Here is a 23976-nt window from a genome sequence, read left to right on the forward strand (position 1 = left end):
GAGGGATTGCTATTTGCTCGTCTCACCCAGCACTGACAGCTTGACGTCCTTAGTGGCTGAACCCAGACTGTTGGTGGCCACCAGACTGTAGAGGGCGCTGTCGTGTCTGCTGGCCTGCTGAATGAGAAGTGTGCACTTGTCCTGGGTCACCAGTTTGTTAAGATGCTGGTCATACTGGACAGCAGCCTTCTCCTCGGGTTTGGCCAGGCTGGCCTTATTCCAAGTGAGCGTTGGGAAAGGACAGCCGCTGATCTTAGCCACGATGCTGACGTCACATCCCTCCTCTCCCTCCATGGTCTCTCGCAGCTCAATGGTAGGAGGACCTGCAAGAGGACCGTTACATTCAGCTACAACCAGAACCTTGAAGACGGAGGTGTTTTGGAGGCGTGCCACTCACATGTCTGATCCCTGATAACTAGGGGTCCCACGGTGGCAGAGGGTCGGCTGGGTCCGGCATTGTTCACGGCTTTCACCCTGAATTCATACTCCCCCCCCTGCAGATCCACACAAGAATCAACATCACATTCTTGGATGTGTTAATCTTGAGGTTCCACGTGGTTCATCTCTGTTTTCAGTTTCTGAACATAGAAACTAACAAACCCCAATTCAAACAGTTCTCATGAATTCTGACGTAAAGAGAATTTCATCAAGATAAAGGAGTCTGGTCCCAAAGACCTCAGAACTCTCTGGAAGGGAAAGGAAAACAAGAACCAACCTCCTTCAGGTCTTCCACCACAAACGTCAGCTCCTCCACATCTCTCTTGTTGCACTGTTTCCAGGTCTCCTTCTCCTTGCCGCTGGTGTCCCAGCTCAAACGCTCAATGATGTAATGCTTCACAGGAGAGCCACCGTTGTTTTTGGGGGGCTCCCAGCTCAGAGTCACCGTGGTCTTTGTTATCAGGTTGACCTTCAGCTTGGTTGGTGGGTCAGGGGGGTCTGTGGGAAGAAGTTTAGGAGGACTGATTACTTCCTGAAGGATGAGAGTTAGGCGTGTTAAGCTGGAGTAACAGATGTGTCCTTACAGATGGGATCTCTGGCTCGAACAAGCTCCGTTGTTTCAGTGAACGGGCCGAATCCCAACCTGTTCTCCGCACGCACTCTGAACAAGTAATCCTGACCCTCCAGAAGGCCTGGAACCACAAAGGCCTGGCTAGCGCAAGCTGCATTCACCTGAGGAACCACGGAGGAACGTGTGTTAGCTGTGCCGGTCCATTTCATTTACAGCTCACAGCGTTTGTGAGGAGCTGAGTTGGTGGGCTCACACTTTGTAATGATTACAGCAGCCTTAAGGTAACTAAAGTAAAATGGGATTAAAACATTTGCTGAAACATCTGATCTGATGTTTCACAGGTGAGCGTTCACCTTAGTCCAGGCCTTGTCAATGGCTGACTTCTTCTCAATAAAGTAGCTCTTGATTCTCTCTCCTCCATCAGTATCAGGGAGCTTCCAGATCAACCTCATGGTGGAACGAGTGACATCAGTGACCTTCAGATCTTTTGGAGGTCCAGGAACATCTGCAACCCAAAGCAAATGTTATTTAGATATGGGGTTAGGCTTAACTCAGACACGTCGAGAATTTCTGCCATGATCAACACATACCAACAACAATGACCCTGACGTTGACGTGTTTCTGTCCAGACTTGTTCTTGGCGGTGATTGTGTAGCGTCCAGAGTGGCTCCTCAGACTGATGGGGATGTTCACAATGGATGTGGTGTCTGTGGACTCCACCTGGATACAACAAACTGCATGAGCAGGTCTGACCTCTATAGCAGAAGCTGTGGTGTTTCTGTGAAGCTCTAACCTCAGAGTCCACCGGTAGGATGTGCAGTTTGTTCTTCTTGTGGGACTTGGCTTTGCCTTCATAGTCCCAAGTCACCTTGGGAACAGGACGGCCCTTGATGGTGGCAGGTATCCTGATCGAATCTCCAGCCCGAATATTCACCAGGTCTTCCGCCATTACCTCAATTGTGATGAGAGGAGGAACTGTCCAGAAACCAAATAAACAAACGTAAAGAGGAAAGACAAAAACATTGAGATCTGTTGAAGATGTCAGACATACGTTGGACATCCTCGACCAGAACTTCACTGGTCCGTGGGCTGGGGTCAGACTCTCCGATGTCATTGACAGCAATAATCCTGAAGCGGTAGCGTTTCAGCTCTCTGAGGCTGGGCACGGTGAACTCTGTGGTGGGATGCAAGCTGTCAATGTCATTGATCCGGTGCCACTCTGATGAGCCCTCATCTTGGATCTGAATGATGTAGCCCTTGATGGGACTTCCACCATCACTCTCAGGTGGCTTCCAGGACAGAGTGACGCTGTGCTTGGTCTTATCAGCAATTTCAGGAGCAGCAGGCATGCTTGGAGGAGCTGAAATGGAAAGCAATTATTTGGTTTAACAAACTTTGATAACTGTATCCAAAATCTAAGCTTGCAGTTCAATTTATTTCTTAAGCTCCGGTTCACGACACAGATCGTCTCCGAGCAGCAAGTCCCATCACGGTCAGGAGGACTGATAGCAGAACATTCAGTTATGGTAACTGGTCTGTATTTGTATAGCACCTTCTTAGGGTTCTACAGCCCCCAAGGCGCTTCACAACACAATCAGTCATTCACCCATTCACACGCTGGTGGTGATGAACTACGGTGTAGCCACAGCTGTCCTAGGGCGAAGTGACAGAGGCGAGGTTGCCGAACACACGTCTCCGGTCCCTCTGACCACCACCAGCAGGCAAGGTGGGTTAAGTGTCTTGCCCAAGGACACAACAGCAGCATTCTCTGGTTGGAGCCGGGATTGAACCTGCAACCTTCTGACTACTGGATACCCGCTCTCCCTCCTGAGCTGCTGCTGCCCCAAGTTTTTTTGGGCTAAAATCAGACATTTGATAAAAAGCACATTTGTCCCTGAACGCAGGCGCTAGCAGACAGGTGGATTTACTCACTGATAGGATCAACAGCAAAAGCAGAGTCAGAAGGTCCGCTGAATGGTCCAGTTCCAGCTGAATTACTGGCTGCAACCCTGAACTCGTACTCAGTTCCTTCAAAGAGACGTGTCACCTGGTTCACACAGAGAAGAAGGATTACACCTGTTTTTGAATCCTGAGATTGGTTGTTGGTTGAGCTAAACTGGATTCATATCGATTTTACATTTGCCAGGTGAGCAAGTTAAAGCTCCAGCGGCTTACCTGGTACTCCCAGCCTTTTACACCCCTCTTGGTCACTGGCATCTTATTAACTTTGGCCCAGTAGTCAGTGCCTCTCTCCCTCTTCTCCAGCCAGTAGCCGGTGATCATTGAACCTCCGGTCTCTCTGGGAGGCTGCCAAGTTAGTGTCATGGAGGTCTTGGAGTATTCTGAAATAGTTGGTTTCTCTGGTGGGCCAGGAAGCCCAAAGGGGTCTGTGATGTGGACTTCCTCCGTTGTGCAAGGATCAGATTTACCATAGCGGTTCTGGGCTCTGACTTGGAACAAGTAGGTCTTGTTAGTTTCCAAGTTCCATACCTGCAGAAGAAAAAGACCCACAGTCAGCTGTTTTTATATCTTACACCTTAATCAATTTCCCTCTGGGATTAATAAAGTATTTTTGAATTGAATTTGAATTGATTTGAATTGAATTGAATGTAGTCATAATAACAGGAACATACCCCAAACTTCCTCTCAATGACGCTGCTGTTGACCTCCTCCCATTGCGGCATCGCCAGAGCCTCTTGTCCTTCCTCCACCTCAGGCTGGTCTTTCATTACTTCCTTTCTCTCAACAATGTAGTTGGTCAGCTCGCTGCCGCCATCATCCGTGGGTGGGTCCCAGTTCAGGTAGCAAGACTCTGCTCTGATGTTTGAGACACTCAGATTCCTGGGTGGAGTGGGTCGGTCTAAGAGGAAAGCAGAAGTTCATTCAGGACACAAACATTACAGTTTAGGTTTGTTTAAGCTGCCGGCCTGTTGGTGGCTCACTCACCCAGCACCATTACATAGATGGTGTGATGGGCTGAGCCCATGTTGTTGGAAGCTGACACCATGAAGTAACCCCGGTCCCTCCGATTGGCTGCTGGAATGGTCAGCATGGTCTTAGCGTTCAGCCTTCCAGTCACCTCTGTGTCGATCAGCAGGGTCTCAGTGGGCTTCTCAATCACCACATCGTCTTTGGACCACTCGATCTTTGGGATAGGGAGTCCAATGATGTTAGCGGGAATCTCAATTGGTTCACCCTTCTTCACAGTGATGCAGTCTGCCTTAAAGTGCTTGAGCATGTGAACCTCAGGACCCACTGAAAGAAAAAGATTCAACACGGAGAAAATAAGCACATGAGGGCAGAAAACAGATCAACACCCGTAGTCACCGAGCACCTGACTACCATAATTTTGTCCTAAGATCATTGATGTTCATGCACTGAGAATGGTTAGCAGTAGGGATGAAACAATTCACTCAAGCCACGATTAAATTGGATTCCCAATTTTAAGTTCACGATTCAGTATTTTTTTAACGATTTTTGTCTTGTCGGTATTTCGTTCACCCTTTTCATTTGTAAACATGGAGAAGCCAAAATGCTGCCACACTGCTGACTTCAAACTGGAGCGTCTCGAAGTAGCCTGCTGTAGCCACGCTTGCCTGTAGCGGCGCGACTGATGAATGATCTCGCGGTTTGGATCGTATCACGGTTTTCAGTCACAGATCGGGTCGTTTTTTAGACCAGCAGAAAGAAAAAGAACAGAAAAACAAAAAGCTTTGCACTCTATTTTGTTGTGCAAACTTTTCTGCTGAATGTGCAACTTGCTATAAAAGCAGGAGTTACTGAGGAGAGGTCTGAATGCTGATTAGTTGTCAAAACGGCTTGCCCTACAAGACACACTCTCTGGGTGACCTCCTGTGTTCACTTGTCATCTCACCTTTCCCTCTTTGACAGACTTGTCCCCAACAATATTCACAGGTCTCACCACCTATATGTGATAATTGTCCAAGGCATGTTTCACGTACCACCCCTCTCCTTTCCAACAATCGGAGGTGTGTGTGTGTGTGTGTGTGTGTGTGTGTGTGTGTGGATCATTATTGTATTTTACAGGGGAGCCAAAACGCCCCCACACATACGACTGAAATGATGCAGGTGGATTTTCAAGCTCCTCTCCTCCGTTATGACCACCCCTGTTCATTTCTGCTCTGGAGTAAACAGGTAGCGGCTACGCTCTCACCATGACCAATCTGCGGACCGCGTGCATGCCAAACCCATCCAAACAGATAACAGATCATTAGTAATAATGATTTGTTGCATCCCTACTTGCCTCTGTTCTGATTAATGCCTGTCACAAGCAAGCATGCCATATCACGTAATATTTGTGACCGTTGTGAATGATTTTCCTTTTTTCTACAACGATGGATATTTAAACTAGTTAGCACAGATTTCAAATAGATTCTCAAAGCATCATTACATCCCTAGTGAGCAGTACCGGACCTCACCTTCATCGTCCTGGATGACCACAGTCAGTGGAATTGACGGCTCGCTTTCTCCAATGAGATTAACACACTTAATTCTGAACTCGTACATCCAGGCCTCCTCGAGGCCCTCCACAGTCAGGGTCATGTCAGGGCAAATCTCCGTGTTGCAAGGTTCAAAGGCTTGCTTGTCCTGTCTTTTCTTTTCAACAAAGTAGCCAATAACGGGACTGCCACCATCATTTCGAGGTGGCCTCCAGGCCAATGTGATGGAGTTCTTGGTGCGCTCTGTGTAGTGGAACTTCTCAGGGTATGATGGTGGACCTACAGAATCACCACAATGTGTTTCATGTACTAATTCAGAGCTCAAGTATTGACGTACAGATTGTAAACATTTGCAGCACTCACCCTGTGGGTCTATGGCTTTGATTGGTCCCAGCTCCACGGGTTGACCCATACCATACTTGTTCTTGGCGATGACACGGAAAAAGTACTCCTGTCCTTCCATGATACCCACACACTCACACTTGGACGAAGCTGTTTCAATAGGCTGTCTCCATGTGTGCATCTTGGCATCTCTTCGTTCCACAACAAAGCCTGTGAGGTCACTGCCTCCATCATCTGCAGGGTCATCCCAGTTCAGGAAGATCATCTTACGAGTAACGACGACTGGCTTCAGATCTGTGACAGGTCCAGGAACATCTGAAATACGATGCATGGCAATGTGTTAGCTTGTTGGGCATCATTGTTAGAGATATGACAAAGTTCTGAAGACTACTTGGATTTTTACTCACCGACCACATCCACTCTGGTCCATGCAGTCTTGATACCACTAGGGTTACAAGCAGAAATCTGATACTTTCCACAGTCATTCCTTTGGACGTTCTTGATGGAGACGATGCTGTCATTGCCCTCACTGAGGAGCTCCACACGGTCTTTGTCAAGTTTCCCATCATCCTTGGTCCAGGTGATGAATGGGTAAGGTTTACCTGTGACTGTGGCAGGTACCTGGAGTGTTTCTCCAGCTCTGATGACTATTCCGTTCTTGACAGCAAGGCTCATTTGGATCACTGGTGTCTCTGAAGAATTCCAAAATAGTGTTAAAAGAATGAAACAACAAAGTGTTAATGCACATAAATGACCTAAAATGTTTGATTCAGTAAAAAGTCAGTAAAATGTCAGCTGACCTGCTGGATTCTTTACAATCACAGACTCTGTGAACCCAGGTGTTCCTTCTCCTGCAGCATTGCAGGCAATGACTCTGACGGAGTATTTTGCTCCCTCACGCACTCCATAGACTGTGAAGGCATGAGTCCTCCAGGGGCGCTCTGTAGATCTGGACCAGTCCTTCGTTCCAACTATTGCCTGAGGAACCACAGAATCAATCAAAACATCAGTTCCACTGTAACTGATTACAGTTTGAAGTTTCAGATTAGCATCTGCACCAACATATGCTGAAAGCAAATATTAGGTCAGCAACCATCTAAAAGGCTAGGTCATCCAGGGTTATCTCTGTAGTTATGCTGCTATAGGCTTAGCTGGAGGACACACTGACTACTTTCTTCTACAATCTGCTCTTTAACTGTACTATTTTCTGCAATTTCAGCTGTTAACTTTATTTTCTCTCTAAGTGTTTTTCTCCCCAGAAGAAGCTACAATGATGCTCTGCTGAGCTGTGGTGGCCTCATGGAGGGGGCCATCGGCTTGAACACTGCTGCTAACCACTTAAACATTCTCCCTCTCCTGATAATAACATTTTACTCTCTTTGACATTAAATGTGCTACTACCAGTTTACCCGTTTAATTATAGATTCACTAGGATAAATACAATAAAGTTTATCTCTCACCAAATAGAATATTTACTAAGAAATCACAATATAACCATAGAAACACTACTTAGTGTGTGTGTGTGTGTGTGTGCGTGCGTGCGTGCGTGCGTGTGTGTGTGTGTGTGTGTGTGTGTGTGTGTGTGCATGCGTGCGTGCGTGCGTGCATGCGTGTGTGTGTGTGTGTGAGTGACTCAATGCAACCTGCTGGGTTCCTTATATAGGAAACTTGTTACTGATTGGCTTAATGACCTGACCTGTGCTGGAATGTTTACTGTGTGAAGGTGCTTGAGACGACTCTGGTCCTGATTTGACGCGATAGAAATAAACTTGAATAATAAATTCCATTTTTGTTTTTTTTTTAAACACAGATAAGGTTTTTCTTTGCCTTGCTGACGTTTCGTTTGCGGCTCCAAACATCTTCAGAGCTGACGCTGATGGTGGCGTCAATTCCTACTCCGTTTATCCGCGGGCAGCAGAGGACACCTGAATGTGCCTGACCAACTCGGAAAGGATAAACCGAGTAGGAAGTGACGCCCCATCAGCGTCAGCTCTGAAGATGTTTGGAGCCACAAACGAAACGTCAGCAAGGCAAAGAAAAACCTTATCTGTGTTTAAAAACAACTAAAAATGGAATTTAAAGACAAACACAGAAAGAACCTACAAAAGATGTTAAATAATGAATAACTGAATAAAAAGTTATCAGAAGGGACTAAATGTTCTGACCTTATCCACCTGGTATCCCAGGATCTCTCCTCCACCATTATCAGCAGGTGGATCCCACTCAACCTCAATAGAGTGGTCAGTGGTAGCCACTACACGAGCAATGGGAGGTCCAGGAGGCACTTCAAGGTCAAAACAAGCACATTAACATGTTTTTAAGACTCATCAATACCCTGCAGACTCTAATGTATAGTACAGATTACATACAAATTGGAGCATGGGCCCTCTTAGGTTCAGAAGGGCTGCTGAACTTCCCAGGGCCGGCCTGGTTTTCAGCTGCCACCCTAAAGATGTACGTCAGTCCTTCCAGCAGCCCTCCAACATTCAGCTTGGTGTCTGGGACAATTTCCCTAGGGTCAGAGAGGAAGGAAATATTACTGTCACCTCCAAACACAGTCGTTGTTAATCTGGCATTTCCTAACCTGTTGACACGTGCCCAGTGCGAGCTGTTTATCTCTCTACGCTCCACCCAGTATCCCAGGATGGGGCTGCTGTTATCATTCGGTTCATTCCAAGTGACCAACATGCTATTGGCTGTGATGTCATCAATCTCTGGCTTTTCAGGAGCCTCAGGTGGTTCTAAGGACAATGAGATGGGACATCAAAACACCTGAATGTGCCTGACCAACAAAATGCTTTAATCAGTAAACATCTGTGTGAGCATACCAAAGGGGTTCTTGGCAATGAGGGGCTTGGAAACGCAGGGGGGACCAGGTCCAAATTTGTTCTCTGCCACAACCCTGAAGATATACTCTTTCTTCTCGATGAGTTTGGGCACCAAGTATCGGCAGCCTCTCAGAGTGGAGGTTACACAGCTCCAGCCAAACTCCATTTTTGAGTTATCTTTCTTCTCTAGGGTGTAGTTGAGGACTTCGCTGCCTCCGTCATCCAGAGGAGGATCCCACTTACAGACAACAGAGTTCTTTCTCACTTCCTCAAATCTCAAGTTGACCGGGGGACCGGGAGCATCTGTAGACAGAGTAGATGTGAACTCAGGCTCAGTCTCCAGACAGCTGGTTTAGACGTCATTAGGAATTCTCAGTCTGTGCTCATGCAAATGTTTGTTGTTCACTTACCAAGCACGTTCACCTCACAAGTTGCTGAGGCGATCCCATGGTCATTCTCCACCTTTATTACGTAGACACCATGATCAGGGCGAACAGAGTCTCTGATGACGACGGAGGACAAGCCCCGTTGACTGTTGTCAATACTCAGGCGTTCATTTATAGTTGGATAGTCAGGTTCCTCTGTATCTGGTTCAGCAGCTTCTTCTTCTTGCTTCTTGTCCTCCTTGATCTCTCCTCCCTCTTTCTTTTCTTCCTCCTTCACCTCTACCTCCTTCTCCTCTTTCTTCTCAGCTCCGCTCTCTGTCTTTGTCTCCTCCTCCTTCTTTTCTTCCTCTTTTTTCTCTGCCTTCTTCTTCAGAGGTTTTTCAGGCCTCTTGCGAAGTGGTTCAGGCTGGATCAACTGGTTGTTCCAGTACCAGGTAATCTGAGGGTACGGTGAACCTGAAATGTTGGCATCCAGGCAAATTTCACAGCCGCGTTTCACGCTGAGACCAGACTGCAAACTGCCACTGAGGAAAACCTTTGGAGGATCTGAAAAGGTCAGAAAATCAAAAACTGAATCATTGTCCAAAAACCCAGTGGCCCAGTTACAGAAAAAGAATATGAACCTTACCGATGGAGTCTGAGGCCTTAACGAATGGAGTGTTGCGGGAAGGCTCGCTGATGCCGGCAGCATTTTCTGATTTGACTCGGAAAGTATAGTTCTTGCCCTCCGTCAGTCCTCTAACGGTGTAGGACAGAACAGGGACCAAAAAGTCGTTGCACCTCTTCCATTCGTCCTCGCCCTTCTGCTGCTTCTCCAGAATGTATCCCATGATCTTAGCGCCGCCGTCATACATGGGCGGCTTCCAGGTCAGGGTGACTGTGCTGGACGTGGGGTTATGGGTCTCAACATCAACTGGAGGGTCAGGAGCATCTAAAAAGAAGGCATTTTACTTTAAACCACTAGGTGATCCCTCTGTAGTTGGAACACACTCTGTGGTCCACCTTTTTAAATAGGGGGACCGCCACCCCAGTCTGTCAGTCCAGTGGAACTGGCCCCCAATGTCCACGTGATAATGCAGAGCCGCGTCAACCAACGTCCCCACCAAAGTCCCCACCTCCTCCGGAAGGCTCTGCTGGAGGTGGTAATTGAAGATCCTTCTGACAGGAGACTCTGCCAGATGTTCTCAGCAGACCCTCACACTATGTTTGGGCCTGCCAGGCCTGAACAACATCCTCTCTCACCACCAGAGCCAACTCACCGCCTGGCACTGGTTAGTTGAAAACTCAGCCCCGATATGACGCCGCGGATGCGATGAGATGATAACAAATTTGATCATCGAACTGTGGCCTAAGGTATCCTGGTGCCAAAAGCACATATGGATATCTTTATACTTGAACATGATGTTAATTACAAATAATCCAAGACAGCACAGAAGTCCAATAACAAACACCACCAGGGTTGAGATTGGTGGGGCCATTGCTCCCAACCATTGCCCATGTGAGTGTCCAAGGTCCCCAGCAGAAGAAGGGGGTCACCAGAAGGAGAGCTCCCCAAAACCCTCAGTGTTTTCCTCCAGTAAGTTGATGAAACTACATTTTGGCCTTGAACCAAAATAAGTCAATAGCGATTTTTCATTTGGCCAATTCCAGCTAATGAATCGTGTTAACTGCAGTTAGCTTATTGTTAGCGCCAAGCTTTAGAGGGTTTAAACGAATACATTTCTCTCTGATTCAGCACAGTTTTAAATATTTATGTTTAGAGATTTTTTAATTCTCAGGAGAGCTCGGAGTTAAAATTTAATTCTGCTGAGACACAATAATCCAGGTCAGAGTGGTAGAGGACATGTTTCTAACTTCTTTAGTCCATGCAGCTCTTTAGCTCCAGTTACTAAACCATCTCATCTTGAGAAAAGCTGTTTTTTTATCCTGAGACTTCCATGGTTAACTTAGTTTGAGTTGTAGATCATTTAACAGACAGCAGCATCATTTGGGACACAGCAGCTGGGATTAAACCCACAACCTGAGATGAATTAGGTGCTCCACTAGGGCAGTCTTGGGTGGAAAAGCTAAGAAACCAAGAATCATAGATACCTTTCACCCACATTGAACTTCAAAAACCAATATTTCCCAAAGCACATCTGAATAAAAAAACTTTCCCGTACGTTTTTGGTCTTCAGCGATGACAGGGTTGCGCAGCTCGATGAATTCTCCTCCTCCAATCTTGTTGACGGCTTGGATCCTGAAGTAGTACTCCCCATTGGGGATGAGGTCTTTCACGGTCCAGCACACCTTGTTCTCTCCCGACATCATGTTGACATATGTCCTCCTGCCAGCCTCCCGGCGCTGCACACCATCGTAAGAATAACAAAAAAACAAAGAAACACAAGCTCATGAGAGTCAGAAATCCAGATAATAAACTTAAGATGTGATGACCCTCTCAGACCTGAAGGACATAGTGTAGGACTGGGCTGCCGCCATCATAATCTGGAGGGTCCCAGGACACTTTACAGGAGCTCTTTGTGATCTCAGAGGCCACAATATCCTTGCAGGGTCCAGGAAGTCCTGAAGACACAAAGACACATTAAAGAATAAGCTAGATGGATGACACGTTATGAGACTGACCTGAAGACTTGAATGTGTCTGGTTAGGGTTACCTATGACTTTAACATTAATGGTGGCACTGGCACTTCCCAGTTTGTTCTCCAGAGTGACTTTATAGACTCCAGCATCAGGGTGAATGCTGCTGTCAATCTCCAGATGACAGGAAGTATACTCACGCCTGTGGAGCAGAAAACACTACATCAGGTCTGCTCACACACATAAAACTGAATTTAGCTAAGAAACTTTAGTGTTCACTAGACGTCGATGCCAACTACGTCTAGTCTAACTGTTCATGTTATGTTCTAAACTCCATTTTGATCAGTAACATAGAACTATATGGAGGTTTGAGACTCTTCCTGACCTGAAGCTGAAGTGCTCGTCAGCCTTCAGCTCCTTGCCATCCTTGTGCCAAGTGATTTTGGGTGAAGGCACGGCTCTGAAGGGGACTGGAATATGAAGTTTCTCAGTTTCCACAACCACCAGGTCCAGAGTTTGGAACTCCAGTGTAGGGTTACCTGGAGCCACACGAATAAAGATGTTAAATAGCCCCTATTCTTTCACAAACGCTGAGTAAACCTGGTGCTTCCTGCTCTTACAGTCTGAATCCTTAGCGAAGACATTTTCAGAAATATCGGAGGGATCACTCTCTCCAACAGCGTTGATGGCCCTAACTCTCAGAATGTACTCCTTCTCAGGGACCACGCCTTCCTCCACACGGTACTTCAGCTCTTTAACTGGACGGGAGTTGACCCTCATCCACTTCTCTGTTCCGGCCTCACACATCTCAATGTGGTAGCCGCGGATGGGAGAGCCACCGTCCCGCTGTGGAGGCTTCCAGGCAATGGACAAGAAGTCTCTGGTGGCTCCGGTCACATGCAGCTCAATGGGTGGTGATGGGGAACCTTAAAAGGACAGGACAGGTTTAGAAAAAAGGAAATAGAAATACAACTAGTCGCATTATCACCACTCTAACCTGTTGGATCTTCAATGGTTAGGATCTCTGTGGGTTCACTAGGGTGTCCAACACCAGCCTCGTTCTCAGCACGGACTTGGAACTGGACCTCCGTTCCCTCAATCACGTCTGTTACTCTGTATTTACAGTCTGGACCTGATGTCTTGGCACATTTCACCCAGCGGGTTCCAAGTTTCTCTTTCTTTTCAATTGAGTACCTGGAACATGTCAGCACCAGAAGAGGAAATAAACTTTAATGACCTTCTCCAGAGACATGTTAGAGCTACAGAAGAACATAAAGAGACATGGGTGAAAAGTGTGGGGGAGGGTAGGTAGCACCTGAGTATCGGCCTGCCACCATCGTTCTTTGGTGCCTCCCACTCTAGGTCCACGTATTTCTTGGTCACAGTGTTGACAGAGAGTGCATAAGGTGGCCCAGGAGTAGCTGCAACAAACAGAGTCTCATCACTGATGCTGCTAAGTGGGGTGGGGGGTTCCTACACACTCCTCCAACTCACTGAATGTATCCTTGGCCAGCACAGAGTCCTCCAGCTCGCAGAACGGTCCAACTCCAACAGCGTTCTCTGCAGCAACGCGGAACACGTAGAGTGCTCCCTCATTGAGAGGCGCCACGGTGCACTTCAGCTCCTTGACAGTAGTGTCCACTGCTTGCCAGCCTTTACGCCGGACGTCACGCTTCTCTACCACATAGTTGGTGACACGTGATCCTCCATCACGCTCTGGAGCCGACCACTTCAGATCTGCACTGTTCTTGCTGATGCTCACAACCTCCAGCCAGCGAGGCGCTGAGGGGGGGTCTAAAGGGTTTCAGACAGATATCTCTTAAGGTCAGCTTCACTGGTTATCTTAAACATGCAGAAAGTCATCAGCGTTTACTTAACCTTTATTCAGTCTGGTAGAAAATCCCAATGAGTTAAAAAGCCTCTTTTTCTAGGGAGACCTTGAGATTGCATTCAAGATTCAAGGTGCTTTATTTCCAGAAAATTAGGGATTTGTTGTTCATAAGATCTCCAGGTCAGTGACAAAATGTAACAAAGTCCTAATAAAGGATGAGTAAATAGGTCATGTAGAAAGGCTAATTAGATATATTGTTAAAAGATGAGGAAAATTGTTATAAAGAGGATCAATTATAAAAGAAAGCAAAAGGCTTGTGTTGGAGACGGTGGTGCAGCACATCATGATCTATCATGTCAAAAGCAGCCGTGAGGTCCAGCAGAAGTAACAACACAAAATTACCGCTGTAGTGGAATATAGTTGTATATTCTTACACTTTTATTAGGTCCAGATATTATAATCAGAAGAGGTTGTTTTTATAGGATCTTAATAACGCTACATCGCTATCAGCTGCTAAATAAAGGTCACTGAGCACTCTAACCAGTGCAGTCTCAGCGCTTGTGTAGAGCACTGAAACCAGACTGAAAGGTCTCAAAAATGCCATTCCCACCAATAAAAACTAAGGGCTGGTGGTAAACACACTTCTCTAGTACCTTACTTAAAAAGGGAAGCTTTGAAATAGGCCTGTAGTTTGCAGGCAGCGATGCATCCAGTCCAGGCTTTTTTCAGCAGAGGTTGTGCAACTGCCTTTTTAAAATTGTCCGGGACCATACCAGAGATCAGGCTCATGTTAGTCATGTGCAATATAAGAGGGGCGACTGCCAGAAAGACTTTTTAAAGTCTACACCTGCACATCAGGACTTCACGATCATTACACAAACTCAAAGCGTGACTAAAAGCCCACTGCTGCAGCATGGCCTTCGGTTCCTAAAATTGCTCCCTGTAACTGCAGCCTCCCCTACCCATTGTTTTGCTTTTATCACGGGCTTTTACATGTTTTTATTACTACAATTGTAACACTTGCTTTATTGTATTGTCTCCTCTGTGGTTAGTTTTTCGCGCTAGCCTAGTTTTGTCTTCCACTTTTGTAATCGCTTTGTCTTGTATGTACAGCACTTTGGTCAGCTGCAATGCTGTGTTTTAGAAGTGCTTTACAAATGAACTATGGATGGATGGATCAGTTAGTTTTTTCGTACATGCATTACAGTCTCTCGGCTGTCGGTCCTGGTCCTGGTCCTTGTTTAGTTATGAAAGCTCCAACATAGACTAGACCAGTGTTGGGAATGTTACTTTAAAAAAGTAATTAGTTATAGTTACTGATTACTTTGTCAAAAAAGTAACTCAGTTACTAACTGAGTTACAAGATCATAAAAGTAACTAATTACCAACAAAAATAACTACTTAGTTACTTTTTTCATTAAAGCATGCAAGAATTACTACAATAGTGAAATATAAATGACTAATGACTGAACATAATAAAATGTATGTCCAAATGTTTTTTTATAAACCTGAATAATTTAAATAAATAAGCACTTTACAGGAGGAACTGCTAACAGGAACATTACACTTATCTAGACTATTAAAAGGTCTCTGTGTAATATTTAACAAGACCCCAATCAGCTAAAATTTAAAATTGCTAATAGAAACACCTGTAAAGGTTCCCGTGCCTTTAAATGGTCTCTCGGTCTAGTTGAATTACAGAAATAAATGTAATTTTGCACAGTATTCTAATTTTTCCAGTTTCACATAATTGTGTGTTTTAGCAGCATTTCTGTTGCTGGTAATCTAGTAACGGTTAAATAAATAAATAAATATCCTTTAAAATGACACTAGAAGAGGCACAGATCTGATGGAGGACTTACATTTACTAACTTGGGTCAGACCCAACCACAGAAGAGCTGAAGCTGGGTGGTAAACACACACAGGTAGATCTAATAACACCTGAGCTCCATGACGTCTGAGACTGATGCACCAGTGTTACAGCGGGACTAAACACATGATCAGAAACAGGTTACAGCTGGATGATCTAGGAAGGCAGAAGATCAGGACGTCTGAGCGGTGAACAGGTGAGCGGACCTTCGGGACGTCCCGCTGTCACGCTAAGAAGGGCACGGCTGCAGATCCACACCTGCAGCCGTAGATATTCATCACGTCTTCCTCGTTCTTCACGGCCACGATGCGCTTGGATGAAAACATCTACCTCTTTAGCTCCTGATCAGCTGATGACAGCTTCAACACATAGCGCTGCTTAACGCACGCATTTTCTTGTCAGTAACAGAAACGACGTTTTGATGAAAGAAGACGGCAATTAATTAGTTTGCTCGTTACAGAAATAAATATTTTTTTATTAACGTGGTTATTTTAAACGGCGTTATTACCATCACTTTCTGTGTCTACACTACAGCATGCAGCGAATGAGACCGTGAGGGTCTCCGCCCACCCGGCCAATCATCATCGTGTTTGTAAGTGCGTTACCGACACCTCTCTCTCCCTGACTGCAGCTGAAGTGTGGCGGTCAGAAAGCCTCACGCTGTTGCTCAACGTTCGACAAGCACATAGTAACGCACAACCTTCCGTCCCCAGTAACGGTAACGGCGTTGCAACGGCGGGAAAAGTAATTAATTAGATTATTCCGTTACCTATAAAAGAACGCCGTTAGAAACGCCGTTATACTTAAACGGCGTTACTCCCAACACTGGACTAGACTGACTTCTACACAGCATCATTTAACATGCTTGTTTACTTCAGGGCCATGCTTTCTTACTCAGTCTCTCTTTACAGAGCACCGGGTCACTGGGCTCACTGGGCTCGCTTTCTCCGGCCACGTTAACAGCTCGCACTCTGAACGAGTACTCCTGTTTCTCCATCAGACCCTTCAGGAAAAACTCCAACAGGTTGATGTTCTCTGCTACATGAATCCAGTCAGAGGTCCCGCTCTTCAACATCTCGATAATGTAGCTGTCGATCTTAGCTCCGCCGTCGTGCTCAGGTTTGGTCCACATCAGGAAGCAGGAAGTCTTAGCTACATCTTTGACTGTGGGTTTACCAGGAGGCCATGGAGGATCTGAAAACGGAGCCATCATGGTTGTGTTAAAAACTGGAACTGAAGAACTGAAATTCTCTGAGAGAAAACAAAGTCATTTGTACCAATTGGATCCTTGACGAGGATCGGATCTGTCTCTTGGCTTGGTTTTCCAGTTCCAGACAAGTTTTCAGCAAGTACTCTGAACTTGTACTTCTTTCTGGTAGGAAGACCTTTGACTCTGAAAAGATAAAACTTATGCAGTCCTGAAAGTACATCTGACAGAAATTCAGACAGCCTCCAGTCAGCTGGACTCACCTGTAGTTGGTGTCTTTGATTGGGAGCTTGTTACATCGGATCCACTTGTCATGGTCAGGTTCATATCGTTCCACCCAGTACCCCGTGATGGGGCTTCCTCCGTCCTCATCCGGCTCATACCAAGTCAGAGTCAGAGAGTCTTTGGCAATGTCTGATGGCTCCAATTTGTAGGGTGCTCCAGGAGTGTCTGAGGACAGAAGAGGAAGAGTCACAATTAGACACAGCAGAGCTTCAGCATTAGATTAGAAAGAGAGCGGACACATTTCCAGGCTCTATTAAACATAGACAGTAATTCCATTGAGTTAAAATTCCTATTATTTTATTTTTAGGTTCCAAAGTAATACCAGATTCAGAGATGAGATGAACAAAACTCCAGGTGACCTACCAAAGGGGTACCGGGCAATGATGGATGGGTGTTCGGCAGAAGGGCCGACACCAAACTGGTTCTCCGCAAACACTCTGAAGATGTACTCTTTAAACTTGACCAGGCCAACGGCTTTGTATGTGGTCTGTTTGACAGTGGAGGACAGCCGGTGCCAGATCTCACTGTCAGCAGCTCGACGTTCAACAATGTAGTTGGTGACCTTGGAGCCGCCATCGTCACGTGGAGGATTCCAGGCCAGGATGCAGGTTTCATTGGTGATATCAGAGATATCAAAGGCAGCAGGAGGACCAGGCTTGTCTGTTAATCAAAAAATGCTTTTAATAGATCTTAAATAGAGGAGGTCTTTATGTTTCCTCTGCTGACCCATTTGTCCTACCGAGGATGTTGACGTCCACTGTGGCAGTGGCTCGGCCACTGCTGTTGGTGGCCTCTATGATGTAGGTGGAGCTGTCATCCCTCTTCGTCTTGGCGATGGTTACAGTGGAGTGTCCTGGCTTGGTGTCAATGGACACCCTGTCATCTGCTTTGAGGACCAAGTCGGCCTTGGTCCACTTTACCCTGGGTTCAGGTTTACCAAGCACCTCTGCAGGGAGCTCAATCTTGCTGCCAGCTTTGGCAGTCAGACCAGCCAACAGTTTGGCGTCCAGCTGGATCTCTGGGGGTTCTGTGGATCCAAGCAGATCAGACATCAGGATATTAGTTCATAGAAAATACTTTGTTAGAATTTTGACATCTTTTTTGAGAATATTCAGAACTCTTTGGACTGGTCTGATATGATAGAATCACAGCACAGTGAAGAAGTAGATCCCATCTTTAACTGGATGCCGGTGAAGACCATACCTTTGGGATCAACAGCTTGGATCTCATCAGTGGCCTTGCAGGGCTGGCTGGCTCCAAGACGATTTAAAGCTCGGACTCTGTAGGCATACCACTGGCCCTCGAGTAGACCAGTCACCTGGCACTTCAGCTCAGACACCAGGTCTCCACAGGGCTCCCACTTATCTGTTCCTCTCTGCAGGCGTTCCACATTGTAGCCTCGGATGCCGGTGCCACCATCATATTTGGGTGGTTCCCAGGTCAGGAAGATGCCACTGGCCGACTTGTCTCTCCACTTCAGGTTCTCTGGAGGGTCTGGGACAGCTGGAGGGGGAATGAGGTGTAGTACTTAGAAAGGTCCTAAAAGGAAGTCCATTCTACTGTTTACGGGACCGACCGGATGCTGTGATTGGTTACTGTACATCAGCTGTGATTGGACAGTGTTCAGAGGACTGTATTGTTTATATCTGAACTATCACTTAGGTAGTTTTAGTGAGAGTTTGGTTGTGGCTTTGCTGACTCACTGGCTGGAGAGGAGACATTCACAGGTTCATCTATGTACGCAGGCTCTCCTGGGCCACACTTGTTAAGGGCGGTGACTCTGAACAGGTACTCCTTCCCTTCAACCACATCTGTGACAGTAAACTCCAGGTCCTGGATCCCTGTGATGACCTGAAGGACAGTTTAAGGCATTATCATTAGCTCACAGGTTTCCTAACAGCTGGCTCATCCGGATAATGCCAGCTCAGGTTACAGAGAAGATCACTGGTTTCAGCTGAGTTTTTATTACAAAGTAAACATCAGTCAAGTCAATATATAAACCGGATCTTTGCAGGATTGTGGCTGCTTGTTACTACAACATCTGTGGGAAGTTAACAAACAAGAACTCAATGTTCTGCAGCTTAAACATCCTCTATTAAAATTATAAAATGTGTCCTGCAGGTTTCACAACTGATCCTGTAAGATTGCACTGAACCATCCAAGAGGTAAAATAAAAGAAATAAAATAGGTCAGTCAATAGCTGATTTAATGTCATCATACCTTGACCCAGGTCTTGCGGGACACATCCCGTTTCTCCACCTGATAGCCTGTCAGAGGACTACCTCCATCGTGCTCAGGAGCCTCCCAATTGAGGTGGACATGCTGTCGGGTCACCTCCAGGACTTTGAAATCTTTTGGAGCACTGGGCGCCGCTGCAGACACATTCAGAACCACTGTTATTAAATCAAAAGCAAAACCAGACTCTGAAGGTCATCTCTTGAGATCTGTTGATCTTTTTGGAATACCGATGACGTTGACTTCAATCTCTCCAGAGACGGTGGTGACGTCGTTCTCCAGTGTCAGGGTGTAGATGCCTTTGTCTGGACGGACACTTGGAGCGATGGCAAGTTCTGTAAATGTGGACTTGGTCATCCGGGAGACTCGCTCATCTTCAGTGGTCAGCTCCTTCTCTCCAAAGGTCCATTTGGCAACAGGGGTTGGATATCCAGTGATGGGGACTCTGATAATGAGAGGCTGAGGGACAATCACCTCCAGCCCATCTTTGAAAGCGCTCAAGTCAAGGGTTGGACCAACTGGAGAAAGGTATTAGAAAGACTTTAAAGGTTGGAACCATTGTGAATTTTCTAAATGTCGCAGTGAAGAACCTCCTCAGGGTTTTCACCGGCTAACAAGTGTCTCACCGTGTGGGTCGTCGGCCAGCAGAGGTCCTATGACATTTGAAGGGTCAGACACTCCAGCAGCATTTTCAGCTAGCACTCTGTAGTTGTACTTGGCACCATATTTCAGTCCAGAGACCTGCAGGAATCAGAACAATTAGGTTTTGATCGACCACAGGTTGTCTGAATGTGTCTGAGCAACCTTATTCACCTTGTAGAACAGGTCAGAGCAAAGACGGGCGTTACAGCGCAGCCACTTGTCCAAATCTTCCTCGCAGCGTTCAATGATGTATCCAGTGATCATGCTGCCCCCATTTTTCAGAGGAGTTTCCCATGCGAGCTGCACCGAGCTCTTGTTCTGGTCCTGCCAGGACAGGTTCAGTGGAGGGCTCGGACGCTCTGGTACAGACACAACAACAAAAATGTGAGAAGAGAGGGAGCATGGTGGGCAGAATAAAGATGGAGGAATTAAAATAACTGACAGATGAAGTCTAAATATGTGGTGTTAACTTGTGGGATTCATTACAAAATGGAGAATAAGGGTTATTGGACTTACCAACTACCCATCTGTGTTTTATGTTTTAGGAAGGGGCAAGGAAAAAATATATATTTTACTTTCTTTCAATCAATCGTGTTTATGTAGTAAGAAGTGTTGCTTGTTATTGTTTAGTTCAATAGGTGTGTGCAGCCATGTGATAAAAAATAAACAATGAGCCTTCACCAATAAAGAAATGTTCCGAGAGCCGAAATTTGCAAACTATCATTAACCATCACTAAACACCTTTAACCACCAATAACCACCATTAACCACTAATAACCACCATTAACCACTAATAACCATTAACCATCATTAACTATCGTTAACCACTAATACCTATTAACCATCATTAACCACATTAACCATCAACAACCTCTATTAACCACCAATAACTATTAACCATCATTAACCACCATTAACATTATTAAACACCATAAACCACTATTCACCATCAATAACCATTATTAACCACCATTAACAGTAACAACTATTAACCATCCTTAACCAACATTAACAACCACTATTAACCACCATTAACCATCCTTAACCATTAATAACCACTATTAACCACCATTAACCATTAACCATCATTAACCACCATTACCCATCATTAACTACTAATAACCAATACCATCATTAACCACCATTACCCATCATTAACCACCATTAACCACTAATATGCATTAACCATCATTAACCATCAATGACTGCTATTGACCACCAATAACTATTAACCATCCTTAACCACCATTAACCATTAATAACCACTATTAACCACCATTAACCATAACCATCCTTTACTACCAGTAACCATTAATAACCACAATTAACCACCATTAACCATTAACATCAATAACCACCATTAACCATCATTAACCACCATTAACCATCATTAACCACTATTAATTATCAGTAACAAACCATTAACCATCAAAACCCACCAATAATCATCAATAACCAACATTAACCACTAATAACCACTATCCACCATTAATTATCAATAAAAAACAATGTTAACTTTCATTAACCATGCAACTAACCAATCGGATCCATGATCTTGACAGGCTGCGAGGCAGCACTGGGTTTGCCAACACCAGCTTTGTTCTCAGCTTTAACTCTGAAGATGTATTCTTTGTTCTCGATGACATCATTGATGATGGCGCTGAGCTCGTTGGCTTTTGTGACCTGGACAGGTGACCACTTCACAGATGTCCTGTCACGAAGCTCAACGATGTAAGAGGTTATTGGAGAGCCCCCATCTGACTCAGGAGGCTCCCAGGAGACAGTGCAGCCAAACTTGGTGACATTTCCCACGATGATGTTGAGAGGAGCATCAGGAACATCTGAAGAACATTCAACAGAAGGTAGCTGGTTTTACAGCAGATCTAACAGAGAAATGATTCATCAGACTAACAGGAAACCTACCAAACTTGTTCTTGGCTTGCACAGCTTTGTCTGTCTCAACGTTGAGTCCACTGCCGACCCGGTTTCGTGCAGCAACTCTGAACAGGTAAAAGGAGTCCTTCTGCAGCCCAGTCACCGTATACTCTGGGCTCTCTGCATGGTCGGTAGCCAGTGTCCAGGTCTTACGTTTGATGTCGCGTCTCTCCACCACATACTCGATGACTTTACTACCACCATCGCTCTCTGGTTCTTCCCATGCCAAGCTGACCTCTCCGTCAGCGGTGTCTACTACCTGTAGGTTTTTCACAGGTCCAGGTACATCTACAGAAGACCATATAGAGGGTTAATAACTAGATGTCTAGAGAAATCAGTCATCACAAAGACAGGAAATCCACCTTCTAAATTATATTTCAAAGACCAACTTCACTGAGAAATGTATTGTTATTTTTCGGTGATCGGTCCCCTTCTCGTGCAGGCTGAACATGAAAAAATTCTTCTTCCCATATTTCCAGCTATAGAAGCCGGTAGACAGCTACAAATAATAGTGGGGACATGCCTCTGAGCTATAAATGTTGGTGGGGACATGTCTCTGAGCTGTAAATGATGGTGGGGACATGTCTCTGAGCTATAAATGATGGTGGGGACATGTCTCTGAGCTGTAAATGATGGTGGGGACATGTCTCTGAGCTGTAAATGATGGTGGGGACATGTTTCTGAGCTCTAAATGATGGTGGGGACATGTCTCTGAGCTATAAATGATGGTGGGGACATGTCTCTGAGCTATAAATGATGGTGGGGACATGTCTCTGAGCTATAAATGATGGTGGGGACATGTCTCTGAGCTATAAATGATGGTGGGGACATGTTTCTGAGCTCTAAATGATGGTGGGGACATGTCTCTGAGCTATAAATGATGGTGGGGACATGTCTCTGAGCTATAAATGTTGGTGGGGACATGTCTCTGAGCTATAAATGTTGGTGGGGACATGTCTCTGAGCTATAAATGATGGTGGGGACATGTCTCTTGCACCCCTGGTTAAAATACCCAGCTATGACCAGATGGTGACTATCGACCTAAGTTAACCATTTTAACATTTGTTGTGGTTTTTGTTCTTCTAGATTTACCATCAGGTGTCAGCGAGGCCAGCAGCTTCACCTGCAGCTTTGTTCAGGTAAAGTCGCCAGCATCTAACACTACCCAAGCTCACCGATCACATCCAGGTTGATGAACGCCTCTCCTCCTCCATGTTTGTTCTTGATTTCGATCCTGTAGCGGCCTTCATCAGCCTTGTTGGGGTCCTTGAGGCGGTACTCTGTGCGGTCGGCGGAGGTGTGGATGTTGTCTCTGGGCAGACTCAGGCTGTTGTAGAGCCAGTCGGCCTCAGCCTGAGGGTAGGCGCTGTAGGGCACGGCCATGACAATGGGCTTCCCCACGTCAGTGACGTAGTTCTGGTCTGTGGTCTTTATCTGAGGGACAGCTGGGGGAGGGACGGTGTCCAGTATTGATTATTTTTCACTGGTCCGTTCATAAAAAGACACTTACTGGATTGTGCGTGTAAAGGTGTGGTTAACTAGTGAACTAGCAGCTGCATGATGTCCTGTGAAGAGTTCAGTCAGTTAACTAGTTTAGGTTGAGCTTTACCTAATGACTGATATCAAGTGTTGGACTAGTTGGGGTGTTTTGAACCAACTTAGTTTCTGACCACTGACCTGCTTTAAGAACAGCTAACCAGAAATCTGATGTGTCAATCTTTAGTTAAGGTTAGGCTAGGTTAGGTTAGGTTTCTGCCCTTCAAACTAATTTAGTCTTGTGAACAACTTTGTGCAACTAGTGAGATATCCGTTTAACAGGTCAGGCTTACTGGTTCAAGTGTTAAACTATGCTGGCGTCATACTAGGGCTACAGGGTAAATGAGAACAAATCGTCCACTAAGCTAAAGATGCTACTGCACCTGAACTAGTGTTGTGAACATGTTGACCTGGTAACCAAGGTGCCTGGTGATGCTGCAACAGCCTGTGGTCACATGACATGGAGCTCTCAGGTGGCGGACTCACCTGCAAGCTCCAGCTTGGCCTTGGCATCTTTGTCCTTGACGATGACTCTGTACTCCCCCTGGTCTCTGGGCCTGATCTCACACACCTGCAGCCGGTGAAGCTTCCCCTCACTCATCATCTGGAACTTGTCTCCCTGGACGACGGTCATGTTGTTCCTCAGCCACTTCACCTCCACCCGGTCCTTGTTGAGCTCCACTTCAAAAACCACATCAGAGCCTGGAGGTTCAAAGGCGTCCTGAGGAGGTCGGACGATCTCCACCGGAGTCTCTGCAGGACACAAAGACAGAAAGTATGTTTCAGATGATCTGGTTGTTAGCAGACTGGAGCGCACTGAGGGAAGCTGCCAG

At 45.9% G+C, this 23976-nt stretch overlaps 1 protein-coding gene across 4 annotated transcripts in view; it reads right to left on the reverse strand.

Annotated features, from left to right (window-relative positions):
- ttn.2 (titin, tandem duplicate 2) overlaps window positions 1-23976 on the reverse strand; it is a 215954-nt gene that overhangs the window by 69003 nt on the left and 122975 nt on the right. For all 4 annotated transcript variants that reach the window (XM_070552978.1, XM_070552977.1, XM_070552976.1 and 1 more), the window contains 45 exons: window positions 23630-23896; window positions 22783-23052; window positions 21596-21895; window positions 21211-21513; window positions 19844-20031; window positions 19657-19771; window positions 19261-19548; window positions 19016-19167; window positions 18499-18646; window positions 17999-18298; window positions 17535-17822; window positions 17159-17455; window positions 16774-16960; window positions 16581-16696; window positions 16198-16497; window positions 13097-13396; window positions 12918-13023; window positions 12600-12796; window positions 12223-12528; window positions 11988-12141; window positions 11680-11804; window positions 11469-11587; window positions 11188-11368; window positions 9654-9956; window positions 9050-9571; window positions 8640-8942; window positions 8396-8552; window positions 8181-8323; window positions 7977-8095; window positions 6612-6789; window positions 6219-6503; window positions 5833-6126; window positions 5449-5748; window positions 3956-4264; window positions 3643-3869; window positions 3185-3499; window positions 2942-3056; window positions 2061-2369; window positions 1803-1984; window positions 1600-1729; window positions 1363-1514; window positions 1023-1170; window positions 716-936; window positions 398-494; window positions 27-323 (listed from right to left, as the gene is read on the reverse strand). In XM_070552978.1, the coding sequence (XP_070409079.1) occupies window positions 27-323; window positions 398-494; window positions 716-936; window positions 1023-1170; window positions 1363-1514; window positions 1600-1729; window positions 1803-1984; window positions 2061-2369; window positions 2942-3056; window positions 3185-3499; window positions 3643-3869; window positions 3956-4264; window positions 5449-5748; window positions 5833-6126; window positions 6219-6503; window positions 6612-6789; window positions 7977-8095; window positions 8181-8323; window positions 8396-8552; window positions 8640-8942; window positions 9050-9571; window positions 9654-9956; window positions 11188-11368; window positions 11469-11587; window positions 11680-11804; window positions 11988-12141; window positions 12223-12528; window positions 12600-12796; window positions 12918-13023; window positions 13097-13396; window positions 16198-16497; window positions 16581-16696; window positions 16774-16960; window positions 17159-17455; window positions 17535-17822; window positions 17999-18298; window positions 18499-18646; window positions 19016-19167; window positions 19261-19548; window positions 19657-19771; window positions 19844-20031; window positions 21211-21513; window positions 21596-21895; window positions 22783-23052; window positions 23630-23896 (10113 nt within the window). The remainder of the gene's footprint in view (window positions 1-26; window positions 324-397; window positions 495-715; window positions 937-1022; window positions 1171-1362; window positions 1515-1599; window positions 1730-1802; window positions 1985-2060; window positions 2370-2941; window positions 3057-3184; window positions 3500-3642; window positions 3870-3955; window positions 4265-5448; window positions 5749-5832; window positions 6127-6218; window positions 6504-6611; window positions 6790-7976; window positions 8096-8180; window positions 8324-8395; window positions 8553-8639; window positions 8943-9049; window positions 9572-9653; window positions 9957-11187; window positions 11369-11468; window positions 11588-11679; window positions 11805-11987; window positions 12142-12222; window positions 12529-12599; window positions 12797-12917; window positions 13024-13096; window positions 13397-16197; window positions 16498-16580; window positions 16697-16773; window positions 16961-17158; window positions 17456-17534; window positions 17823-17998; window positions 18299-18498; window positions 18647-19015; window positions 19168-19260; window positions 19549-19656; window positions 19772-19843; window positions 20032-21210; window positions 21514-21595; window positions 21896-22782; window positions 23053-23629; window positions 23897-23976) is intronic.

The sequence above is a fragment of the Nothobranchius furzeri genome, chromosome 7, assembly GCF_043380555.1.
Source record: "Nothobranchius furzeri strain GRZ-AD chromosome 7, NfurGRZ-RIMD1, whole genome shotgun sequence".
Taxonomy (NCBI): domain Eukaryota; kingdom Metazoa; phylum Chordata; class Actinopteri; order Cyprinodontiformes; family Nothobranchiidae; genus Nothobranchius; species Nothobranchius furzeri.